A 12,833-nucleotide genomic window follows, 5' to 3' on the forward strand; every position below is an offset into this window, starting at 1 on the left:
ACCACTTCTCCCAGAAAATTATCACAATTACAAATGCTTTGGTATTGTCGTGTTTATTTCTCTCGTCGGCACTGGAAGAACAGAAAAAAGCGGAGGAGAAAAGTCAAATCTGAGACATTCCATACAAAACGTCAAACATGCCCCGGACATAATTATTGGCACCTTATCAGATTTGTAAGAAATTGTATTTCAAGCATGTGATGCTGCTTTCAACTCACCTGTAGCAATTACCAGGTGCCGCCAATATGGAAATTCCCACATGCAACCAGTTAAAATGGAGAAATACGGACTGTGTCTTGTTTTCGAGTGTCTGTGTGCACCACACTGAGCATGGAGAAAAGAAATAGGAGCAGAAGAACTGTCTGAGGAGTTGAGAACCAAAATGATAGAAAACCGTGGACAATCCCAAGGCTACAAGTCCACCTCCAGAGATCTTAATGTTCCTGTGTCCACTGTGAGCAACATTGTAGAGAGGTTTACAGCTCATGACACTGTAGTTAATCTCTCAAAGAATTGTTTGAATGGTGGATAAAGAACCGCGATCAACTTCTAAACAAATTCAAGCTGTTCTGCAGACTCAGGGTCCAACAGTGTCAGCTCGAACTATCCGTCGCCATCTGAATGAAAAGGGACGTTATGACAGGAGACCCAGGAGGACCCCACTGCTGACACAGAAACGTAAAAAAGCCTGATTGGAGTTTGCTAAAACTTACCTGTGGAAGCCACAGTCCTTCTGGGAGAACGTCCTGTGGACAGATGACAAAAAATAGAGCTTTTCGATAAAGTACATCATTCTACTCTTCACTGAAGACAGAAAGAAACCTTGAAAGAAAAGAACACAGTCCCTACATTCAAACATGGAGGAGGCTCACTGACGTTGCTTTGCTGCTTCAGACGCTGGTAGTCTGGACTGTTATGCATGGTATTATGAAATCTGAAGACTGCCAAAGAATTCTGGGGCGCCATGTAGGGCCCAGTGTGAAAAAGCTGGGTCTCAGCCGGAGGTCATGGGTCTTACAGCGGGACAAGGACACAAAGCATACGTCAGAAAGCACCCAGAAATGGTTTAAGACAAAGCGCCGGGGAGTTCTGAAGGGGCCAGCAATGAGTCCAGATCTCAATCCCATAGAGCACCTGTGGAGAGATCTAAGAACAGCAGGAGAAGGAACCCTTCAAATCTGAGAGACCTGGAGCAGCTGGCAGAGGAAGAGTGGTGCAAAATTCCAGTAGAGAGATGTAACCGATCGATTGTTACCGAAAGCGATTAAAATCAGTTATTCTTCCAAAGGGTTATGGAATGTCTCAGATTTGACTTTGACTCTCAGTACCAACAAGAGAAATAAACACGACAATACCAAAGCATTTGTAACTGCAACAATTTTCTGGGAGAAGTGGTGCATTGTCTGATATAAATTCATGGGTGCCAATATTTTTGGCCATGACTGTATGAGGGATAGTTAATAATTAATAATTGAGGAGCCTCTGTGTAAGTTCTGCCTAAATCTGGTTAAATTTGCAGCCGACACCAAGGTGGGTGGTGAATGCTGGTACTGACCTAGCAGGACAGAGGCTACAATGGGATCTGGATTTAATTAGCGACTGGGGCTGATACCTGGCAGGTGAATGTAAGGTAATCTATGCAGGGAGCTGAAATATAAAGTACAGATATTTTATGGGTTCCACGGAAATAAAGGTAGCTGGTTACGAGAAAGATCTCGGTGTGTATGTTGATGCTTCCATGTCCCACTCTCACCAGTGTGGGGAAGCAATAATAAAGGCCAATAGGACGTTGGGTTACATCTCTAGGTGTTTGGAGTTTAAGTCAAGGGAGGTGATGCTACGATTATATAATTCCTTGGTAAGACCCCATGTAGAATACTGTGTGCAGGTTTGGTCACTATACCCTAAAATGGACATTGCTGCCTTGGAAAAGGTGCAACGTAGGGCTATGAGAATGACTCCTGGTCTTAGAGGAATGTCTTATGAGGAGAGGTTAGCTGAGCTGAATCTGTTTAGCCTCTAGCAAAGGAGACTAAGGGGGACATGATCCAGGCATATATGGTTCTAACAGGTCGGGATGCTGTTCAGCCAAATGGCTGCTTCAGTATTAGTTTAAATACTAGAACTCGTGGCCATAAGTGGAAATCAGCGGGAGAACATTTTAAAATAAATTTGAGGAAGCACTTCTTTACACGGAGTGTAGTTAGAGTATGGAATAGTCTTCCTGCTAGTGTATTGCAAGCTAAAACCCTGGGTTCCTTTAAATCAGAGCTAGATAAGATTTTAACAACTCTGAGCTATTAGTTAAGTTCTCCCCAAACAAGCTTGATGGGCCGAATGGCCTCCTCTCATTAGTAAATTTCTTATGTTCTTACGTTCTCTCTGACTGTAACTCCTAATACCTCCTCCTTCTCTGCCATCTCTGCTGTGTGCTCATAAATAAACACACTAAACACACACACGCACATTTAAACAGTCACGCGTGTTCTGATACACGCTGACAGAGGCGTCTCACACACTCTGGCTTGCGCACAGATCCACACACACGCGCACGGACGCTTTGGCAGCAGTCAGACTCAACCAGGCCTAGGTCCTCCTAGGAGCCCCTTTGCCAGTAATCCCTCAGACAAATTGCAAGATCTTCTCCTCCTCATCCTCTCTTTCCAGCTGCAATTGGATTTGGATAAAGATGGCTTTCCCCTTTCTCCTCTTTTCTTCCTTCGTTTGGCTAAGGATGGATTTGCCTGGGGAGATTACAGTTGTCAGTGTAGCATTTGAGGGACAACGTCTTCACTAACCCACTAACAACATTCACCCCCACCCTCAGCTCCCTTTCCCTCCCTCTCTCTCTCTCACTAGGAACACAAGCTGAGCGCATAATCCTCTCCAGAGGTTTTTGGAAAGGAGGTGGCAAAATGCACCATGCTAGGTCAGGACCTCAGTGCTCTTCCTTGACCCTTCTGGTTAATCATCGGCCTTCCCGCCCCCCAGAGTGTAGGAACTTCTGCAGTTTTGTGATTACTGCTGGGACTGGGCTCCTGGTGTGTTGATGTCTGAGGCCACGTTTGAGAGTGATGTTGCATTTCAATACTTTTGTAGACTGTCCTTCTAAGCGAGGTAACCCACTTCATGATTGACACGACCATCTAACCGGCTGGTATGACTTCTGGCTTCAGTCCGTCTCTCTTGGGTTCTCAGCTCTGATCTGGGACAAACACTTTCAGTGCTGAAGTTCTTCCCCTGAATGGGCAGGAGATGTTGGAAGTGAACATGGAAGAACAGACTGTGAGAGTCCCTGCAGGACACACTCAAGTGGGATGTGTGTGGTTTCCCTGCATCATTTGTCACATGCTATTTTACAGACAGATTTACAGGGATCCGTGGTCCAAAGACAATCTTAATCACATGAAGAGAACATTATCAGCTCGGCCTGTAAAACTCGTCATATATGAGAATATATATTCCCAGCATGCAAGGGAACTCCTTGCTTGCAGTGTGCTTAGTGTGTCAGGGAAAGCCTGTTCATTGCATTGCACAAGTGTAAACTATGGGATGCTGTGATATATTTTTCACTATTTATTTAATGGCCAAAATCATGGAATGTGTGCTTGCTAGTCAGATTTGAGCAATTGAGCTCATCTGCATCTGTATCTCTGTCTGTGTTCACTGGCCAGGCTGTGTGTGTGTGTGTGTGTGTGTGTGCGTGTGTGTGCGTGTGCAGGTGAACGCATGTGCATGCCTGTGGGCTGTCAGCCTAGAACGGGCCCGGCTCGGTTGGGCCGCGGCGCTCGCTGTGCCACCAGCCTCAGTAATGGGGACGGAGCTGTCAGCTCACTTAATGCAGCTAATGTGCGCTTGTGCCGGGGGACATGGCCAGATCCGATCTGGGGAGGGAAAGCGGGGCTGACACACACAGCGCGCTGGCCTCTCTCTCTGTCACCACTCCACTGCCGCCTCTCCCTCTCGATTTCCCTCTCTCGCTTTATCCCCCTTTCTCCCGGCTGTCCTCTTGAATGGATGTTGTCCATTCACATTTCACAAGTAGTTTTATTTTTCAATGTAGCATCGAGGACAGTCGCAAAGCCAGACATGGGCTGTTAGGCAGTCGAAGGCTGTAATTAATGAAGCCGCCTGCGCACTTCTGTGGATGGCAAAAGGCGAAAGAGCAGCTCGATTCATCCAGGCCTTAAGCAGTGCATGTGCTCTTTTCGTGTAGACAAAGTGGACCTGAGACAGGGACATGGACCTGGAAAGGTGGGGAGAGAAATCGCTCATCCCTCTTCCTCTCTCACTTCCTCTGTCTGTCTCCACCCATCTTCCTTCCCTTCCCTCCACTCTCTGCTCTTTCTCTTTCCATTCCTCGCCATTTGTTGTATTTCTCTCCCTTCTTCCTTCCATCATCACTCTATCCCTCCCATTTTCCCGAGCATCCCTCCATCACTCTCCCTCCGTGTCTCCCCTCCATCCTCCCTCTGTCCCACCCTCCATCTCTTCCCACCCTCCCTCCCCACTGGCTGTGGCTCTGATGAATGGGATCTATTCCTGTCACCTCTGTAAATCAGAGGTGCTTTAACTATCCCACTGCCAGGAGCAAGAAGAGGAAAAGGGGTGTAATGACCCGAGCTACAGGAGACACATGTCAGATGAGGGAGAGGAGTGGGTGTGCAGCGAGGGATGGGCGGAGCCACTCCTAGCCCCCTGCCTGAGCACATGTGTACTCTGGCTGGTATATATGCACATACACATACATACAGGGACATGTGTACTCTGGCTGGTATATATGCACATACACATACATACAGGGACATGTGTACTCTGGCTGGTATATATGCACATACACATACATACAGGGACATGTGTACTCTGGCTGGTATATATGCACATACACATACATACAGGGACATGTGTACTCTGGCTGGTATATATGCACATACACATACATACAGGGACATGTGTACTCTGGCTGGTATATATGCACATACACATACATACAGACACATGTGTACTCTGGCTGGTATATATGCACATACACATACATACAGGGACATGTGTACTCTGGCTGGTATATATGCACATACACATACATACAGGGACATGTGTACTCTGGCTGGTATATATGCACATACACATACATACAGGGACATGTGTACTCTGGCTGGTATATATGCACAGGCACATGTGTCTGATGCTATTCCATATTCCAGGTTTACTAGACCTTGGTGAGTTTTTGCCATGAATAAATTTGGTCATTTTAGTACAAATCTACAGTAGGTTTTATTAAGGTGGTGCGCATAAGAAGAGCCATAATTCATACAGGAGAGCCAACCTTACCTTTAGCCAATGTCACGGTCTGGTGCATGACGGGAAAGGAGGCACTCGGGGGGGGGGGGGGGGGGGGGGCAAAGGCGGGGCCAGAGGCAGGGTGAAATGGGGGAAGAGAGCATGGGCTGCTGCAGGGGGCACACGGCAGGGGACCCCCTGGATGGGATGCCAGTCCACCTCATTTTGCTGTCTCCTTAACTAGACAGGCCCTCCTATCCTTTTAGGCCCGCAGAGGTGCATTCTGGGACTGACAGCTAAGCAGTGAATTAAATGTGGATTTCCTTCTGCTGATTCGTCCAGTCCTTCCCCCACCTCCTTGTAACTTCCCCCCCTCCCCACTACAGTGCCTCTGTCTCACCTTGCACCCCCCCCCCCCCCCCCCCCCCCCGCCACTATCCATCTCCTCCCAGCAGCTGTGCACTAATTCCCCAGTAACAGTGTTTTGCTATTTGCTGTGAATCATCATGCACTGGCGTGCTGCTTATGTCATTATTGCAGGACCCCTCTAGTGCAGCCGCAACATGGCCTGATGACGAAGGCACGAAGTCCCCCACCCTCTGTGGGCCTAATTCCGCCAGACACCTCTGATCCATCTTCTTCTCCGTTTCTATCCATACATCGTCATTCTGTATTTGAAATACTTACAGTTTAAATACTGAAACATTACGAAAGATGCCAACACCCCAACAGGCAAGGGAATAATAGTGTCCGGATTATGCCCAGTGCCATCGCTTGCTCACTGACCTTTGACCCAAATGCCCATCTCACAGCAGATCATCATCTGCCTTTGTGATCCCAGCTCTGTGTTTTCACCCTAACATGTGCAGTGTCATCACATCTACCTCTCTGCTTAGATGACCTGCTGTTTTTATTTCATAAGGGTCTCCTGATGTCTGTCCCCTTGGCATGGGACCAGAAGTGGAATCTAGCATGAAAATAAGTATATGGCTGTTGGTTCACTTGTAAACATATATGAGTCTGGTACAGGGGCCTGTTTAAATGCTAACTTAACCTGCAGCATTGTGCAAGACGATAAGGAGGTGAAACAGCGTTAAGAAAATACGGAGTTCAGCTGGCCTTTGGGGGGAAGACAGGCAAGGTTATGTGGTCAGTATGTACTTAAGTGGAGGTCATTGGGTGTTTGAGTCTGAGCCTGCCAGCATATTCTGGGTGTGTCACATCTGCAGAACGGACTAACCTCATCTGCATATAAAGCATATGCACCACTGGAGCCACAGTCACGCCCCATTTATGTAACTGGCAGGTTGCCGCTCTCCGGTGAGATGGTGCCTCGCTCACGAATAGAGCAAGTACCTTCCGGTCCCCTTGGACCCAAACCCCTGACCTCCTCAATTAGGAGTCCAGTAGGACGGGTTGATTTAACTGACAGTCAGGAGACACCGATTCTCCGAGTCCATTTTTAGGTTGCTGTCGTCTCCAGGAATCGGAGGGACAGCAATAGAGGAGCAGAGACAGCTGGGAGTGTAGAAACAGAAAGATATTTCGCTGGTTATATGCATATGTATGACTGTAAGTATATGTGCAGGATTCGAGCGTGTCTGTTCATGTGTGTCTGTTTATTGTGTCTTTCTATAAGGTTAGCATGCCCACAGGGCAAAGCCCCCCCCCCCACCGCGTATGGGACCCACAAAAATATTTTTTCCTTCTACCTAAGGAGTTTCTGTTTGATGCTTTCTGTTGTCTTCAGGCTATCTTCTTCCACCGCAGGAGCACCCAGCAAATGGCGGACGGCCCCTAGCAACAGTGAGCAGGAGAGAAAACGAGAGCGTGAGGGAGGAAGAAGGGAGGGGGGCCGCAGAGCATTAATAAATAATGGGCCCAGTGAGCGGTTTGAAGCGCAGGCCTCGTTAGCGGCGCTGCGGTGCCGGCATTTGCATGTGGGCTTGAAGAACAAACCTGACACTGACTCATTCGCAGGGAGACACACATCCTGCTCTGCCCATATCGTCCTCCTCTCTCCTGCCCTCTCCTTTGACCTTTGGTTGTCACTGTCACTTTGACTTTTTTTTTCTCCTGTCGTCATCCATGTTATGCAGCTTTTTACATTCTGCATTTGTCGAGGGTCGTGGGGGATCTTATTCCGTGAAGCTCCTGTGTCAGTGTGCTTATTCCTAAACGTAAGGCTATATTGCAGATTTGAAGAACTTTCTTGCAATATGTGTAGTTTAAGCCTGAGAAGACTCCCATCACACACACAAGGACGGCTCCCGAAACACAGATCTGTGGGAGCTGCTTTTTTCCTGCTTTGGGTGCTTTTGGGTGCTGAAGTCCAGTATATAAATTCTTCAGCTCTGAACTCCGGGCTGGTCATGCAGGTTCAGGGGTTCCTCAGAGACTGGTGCTAAGGCCATTAGGATTGCCTGAAGTTCTCTGTTCAGCCTGATCACCTGCCTCTTGCAGGCCTCTCCTCCATCTTATAAAGAAGCAGGAAAGGTCAAGCCTCATGAAAGATCCTGATCTTACCTAAATCACTTTAGTTATATTATCCTTTTGATTAGATAGAACACTTAGCTTTGAAAGCTGCCATGGATGAGAATGTCTGTCAAGCAAATGACATCAAATCAGTAAATAACCCTTCATGCAGGTTCTCCTCCCACCTCCGCACTTCTCTACTTGCTCAGCTCCCTGCATGTGAGTCTTCACTTCTCTCTTCCTTGCCCAGGCAGCAGTTTGTCAACACGTGTGTCACACCTGGGCACAGTTATGGTATGTAGGGCAATAAGACTCACATGCCCATTCGCACGGGTAGAGAGCGGGACCGTGAAGCCAGGGAGAGAGAGAGAGAGAGAGAGAATGATTTGACAATTAATATTTCACTGAGGTCCTGCCACTCGGCTCACCGACGATGAAGAAGGGCTGCGGGAGCGGGGGTGTGACTTTATCGATGTTTAAATTACTAGCCTCCTGCGCTGAAGGTGCCCCCATCTCAGCGCCGATTTCTTTAACAGTAAGGGGGCTAGCTGGTCCACTTATTTGCCCCCCCAGTCCCTTCACTCTCTCAGCTCTCTCCCCCCTCTCATTCTGCCTCTCCCAGTCACACTGACGTGTTGTGACAGGGCAGCGGCAGTGTTGTAGGGGGTTAAATTCGCCAAGTGCACATTATCCTGTAAGACTTAATTCCCAGGTTCGCACAAAAGGCCGGTTTGGAAATTACAGCCCGCGTGGTGCCACACTCAGCATGATGGCCTACAGCCCCCACCCCCTTCCTCCTTTCACCGGCACACACACAAACAGCGATACACACGTCCTTATTCACATTCGCACCATACTGGAGGAGAGGGGAGAGCTTTAAATGCCATTACTGCCACACCCCTACCTATCATGTAACGTGTCACAGATGTAGGCAAACAGGTCGTGCTGCCCTTCCTCCTCCTCAGTGCTTTCCTCCCTCGTTCCCTTCCTCCGTCATTTACTCAGTCCCGTGGCTCATTCACCATTTCACCGGCTCTGCTCTTCAATCTTTCCACACTCATCCCTGCTCCATGTCAACCTCCCTCTTTCATGGATGTGGGTCATTGACCTGCTCAGTGATTGGGGGGGGTCAGTGTCCCTCTGGGGGGTCACCGTGGCGTTTTGAAGCAGGCTGGGATCAGGAGGCTGTGAATTCTGAAGGCCCACATGGTCACCATCAGCAGAAAGCCCGTGTTCCGGAAACGGACAGAGGAGGGCGCCACAGAGGGCCCTTTGGGACACATTACGGGGTTAATTTCCCCAAGAAGCGGCAGATGGTGGTGGTCTGGCTGTCAGCAGTGTGAAGATCGGGAAGATGCAGATATAAATCAGGGGAATAATACAAAGTTCCAGTGAACATGAAGGAACACCAGCATTTCGCTGTTTTAGCATCTCTGTATGTGACGGGGCAGCTGGGCGGGTTTAGTCACCAGTACGTCCCAGTTAGCATGCAAGCATGTTCACGTGTGCCAGTCCGTGTGCGGAGGAGCACCGGCAAGGATGCGGGGAGCTTGTTAGCGTGATGAAGTGTCTGCGAGGACCAGGGGAGCCGGGCCTGTCCCCTCCGCTTTAATAAATCTGTATAGGATGGAGCAGAGGCCATAAAACGTATCGATCGCCATCTCTCACGCCGGAGCTGCGGGGGGACTCACCCCCCCGACAGGGATTCCCCCCCCCCGACACGTGTACGGGCAGAAACACACACGCACACACGCTGGTGCTCAGTCACTGACTCGGCGCTGACCCTGGCTGATGCCCACAGAGTCGCTGAGTCAGACAGGCCTCTCTGTATTGATGCCGCACAAACAGCGACGCGCAGGTGGATCTTTATTCACTCGGCACGCGGGAGCCCCGGCAGCCACTGACACACACGCACTCACTCCTCTATTTACTCAGCCCTCCGTCTCGCCTCACGGACGCACAGCGGTACCAGGAACGCCACTGTAACCCTGTGCTCTACATCCAGGGGTGATTCTAGAAGAGGAGCCATTATTCATACAGAGGGACCATCCTTATCATAAGGTGTTTGTACTCAGTGAGTGACAGTGGAGGGGGCGTCCCGGGCACCAGTCAGCTTTCATCTGGGGCCAGTGGCCCTGTGGCTCCGCCCCTGTCTATATCCACTGTAAAACACTCACTGGCACTCCTGTATTTCGGTGGGTTTATGGCCGGGTCAGACTGCCTTTTCTCACGTTGAAGTCTCCTTCACCAAACGTTGACCTAGTACTGCGGTGGGCTCCCACGGGGGGTAAAGTCCCTGTCCACACCTCCGTTCATCAGGTTACAATTAAAAAGTGTCCCCTCCTCCTGTAAGGCAAGGGCAGCACGCGCTGTCACATGGGGAAACTGGGACGCCGGCACACAGCGAGCCGGGCTGCACTTACACACTGACACACTTTACTGCAGTCATGTTGTTGTTATTGCAGACGGTACCGGAGTCCTGCACCAGCAGAAATCCCCACCTGCAGCTGGACTTACTGCCTCCCTCATGTTTCCTGCTTAGCTTTGAAACTCACAGCCTACATCAAGTGGCACTTATTTTGCTTTTCTAAGTAACAAAGCCGATATTTTCAAGTTTCATTCCTGGGTGTGAGGGTAGTAACTTGTATATGGTTCCTTGGGTGCATTTCCTGATTTTCCTGGTTATCTTACTTCTGGAAACGTAATTGATAGCTGGTATTGGTATTTTCTTAGTGAGCATTTCCTAATAATTGTTCATTTATGTTGATGTTCAGTAGTAATAAATGCAGTGATTTATGTTGGCATCAAAAAGTAAAAGTAACCTTTGACCTTGGTCCTTCCCCACAGTCTTCTTGCTTCTCCTGCCCGGGCTGATTCAGAAGGGCTCCGAGGTAAGTGTGTAAATCTCCTTCCCACTCTGTCAGCGTCATTTTCGTCACCCATGTGTCGTTCTGTCGCCACTCTGCGTTTGTATCTCACCTCCTGTGCTTTTATGAACCACAGTGCCGGAGTCCGAGTGCAGTGACTGCGGTCCGGCGCCGTGGAGAGAGACTCAGCCTGCTGACCGCCAGTCAGCACCACGCAGGGACACATTAGCATCTCTGGGGCCCCTAAGGGGCCCTTTTAGGTACTTCTCCAGCAAAGATAAAGGAGAGGGAATTTTAAATGATGGAACATCAATAATATGCTAATCAAAGCATGGGGTGACAGCGATAAAACTAACTGATTGGAGGTGGGGGGCTGGAGTGCTGTCGGTAATATTCGCTGATTGGGGGGGTATCGTGCTGGTAAATCTATCAGTCTACCACTCTAGTTGTACAGATATTCTGGTATTTTTGCACCTTTTTCCTGAAGTTCTGTCTTCATGGGGTCCCTATTTTTCAGGACCACATGCAGCTGCCTATACGTCTTGCGGTATGTTCAGCCCTGGCAGAACGAGCGAAAATGATTGGGGAAATAAAGGAAAGGTATGTTGACACTGTGTAAAAATATAAATAATTGGTAACACTTTGCATTAAGTCCATTTCATAATGCATTTACATTGCATTCACAGAACAGTAAGTGCACCATCACCTTAAGGTATACTTACATGCTGCTTACAAATGTTCTATGAATGCATTATAAATGCATTATGAAGGTGCAGTTAATGTGAAGTGTTTGCGGATAATAGTTTAATACATTGTGTTTTATACAAACTGGGAGGAACCACATAAAGAGAGTCACAGGGTCAGCAAGTGTAAGATACAAACAAAAGATAAAAGGACGAGAGTGTGTTGGCAGATGAGGGAAGTGGGTGAGGCAGACGGTGGGGGGGGGCAGGAATGGGACCCGAGCAACTGCATGGGGGCGGGAATTAGCCTGAGCCCTGGAGATAATTCCACTGGTATCAGCAGCATCACGTAAATGAAGCAAGCCATGATTCCTTTGTCTGCGTGTGTGCATGTGTGTGCGTGCGTGTGCGTGCGTGTGCATATACCTACGAGGTGCTGTGTGCCAGTTCTCGTGAATAATACATCAGGGCCTCCCTTGTCAGAGCTGTGACTTCAAAACGCGGTGAGATGCAGGGAGACTGGCTCTCCCCGAAATACCAACCCATTTCCAGCAGCCTCCTTTTCTCTCTCCAGCACACAAAGTCACCTTCTCCTGTGCCACCTTTAGCACTTTCGCTCTCTCTCTATAAATCTCTATAAAGCGGTCACACCCTTCCTAATATCATAATCTCCTCAACATGCTTCATGTTTTCTCTCCTTATTTTATGTTTCCTTCTTAATGTTCTCACGTCTTCTTCCTGCCCTGGTTTTGTCTGTCTTGTCCTGTCTATCTGGGAGGACAGAATCCTTGAGGGTGAGGGATGAGTCTTGGATCATCATGCTACCCACAGAAAATGATATCGCGCCCTTTTTTCGCCAAAGGTCCAAGAGTAGGCGGCATCTCACCAATAAATGTTTTATGCACACTTAAAATCATTATGCACACTGTGGATGGCTACAGGGTCAGCATCCCGATCTCTATACTTCTCTTCATGTCAACAAGAGCGAAATAAATTTGCTTTCGTGACTGTTACACTCAGTGCTGAGTGTGTCGAACAGTCATTTGCACGCTACTGAGAGAAACACTGTGTCACGCAAATACGTTCAGGACTAAAGAAGCAAAGAGCGCTCCATCTACAGGAATCATGCAGTCTAATGTTCATTCATCTTCCAGCTGTTTCTCCTGGTTTGGGGGCCTGGAGCCAAACCCAGGCAGCACTGGACAAGGTTAGAGGCACTCTGCACTCATACACTCACTGGCCACTTTATTAGGTACACCTTGCTACTACCTGTTTGGACCTGCCTTTGCCTTCAGAACTGCCTTAATTCTTCGTGGCATAAATTCAACGAGGTGCACAAAACATTCCTCAGAGACCTTGGCCCATGCTGACTTGATTGCATCAGGCAGTTGTTGCAGATTTATCAGCTGTACCTTCTTGATGTAACTCTCCCATTCTGCCACGATCCATAGGTGCTGCATTTGATCGAGATCTGGCTACTGCAGAGGTTGAGTGCAGTGAGCTCATTGTCACGTTCAAGAAGGCAGTC

The 12,833-nt window shown here is 48.6% G+C and overlaps 1 protein-coding gene across 4 annotated transcripts in view; it reads left to right on the forward strand.

The window, feature by feature from the left end:
• LOC125711941 (uncharacterized) overlaps positions 1-12,833 on the forward strand; it is a 44,625-nt gene that overhangs the window by 11,747 nt on the left and 20,045 nt on the right. For all 4 annotated transcript variants that reach the window (XR_007383165.1, XR_007383166.1, XR_007383164.1 and 1 more), the window contains exons 2-4: positions 10,603-10,646; positions 10,759-10,882; positions 11,140-11,222. Coding sequence is in view for 1 of the 4 variants with exons in the window: in XM_048981400.1 (XP_048837357.1) it covers positions 11,172-11,222 (51 nt within the window). In the remaining 3 variants the exon portion in view is untranslated. The remainder of the gene's footprint in view (positions 1-10,602; positions 10,647-10,758; positions 10,883-11,139; positions 11,223-12,833) is intronic.

The sequence above is a fragment of the Brienomyrus brachyistius genome, chromosome 17, assembly GCF_023856365.1.
Source record: "Brienomyrus brachyistius isolate T26 chromosome 17, BBRACH_0.4, whole genome shotgun sequence".
In the NCBI taxonomy this organism is placed as follows: domain Eukaryota; kingdom Metazoa; phylum Chordata; class Actinopteri; order Osteoglossiformes; family Mormyridae; genus Brienomyrus; species Brienomyrus brachyistius.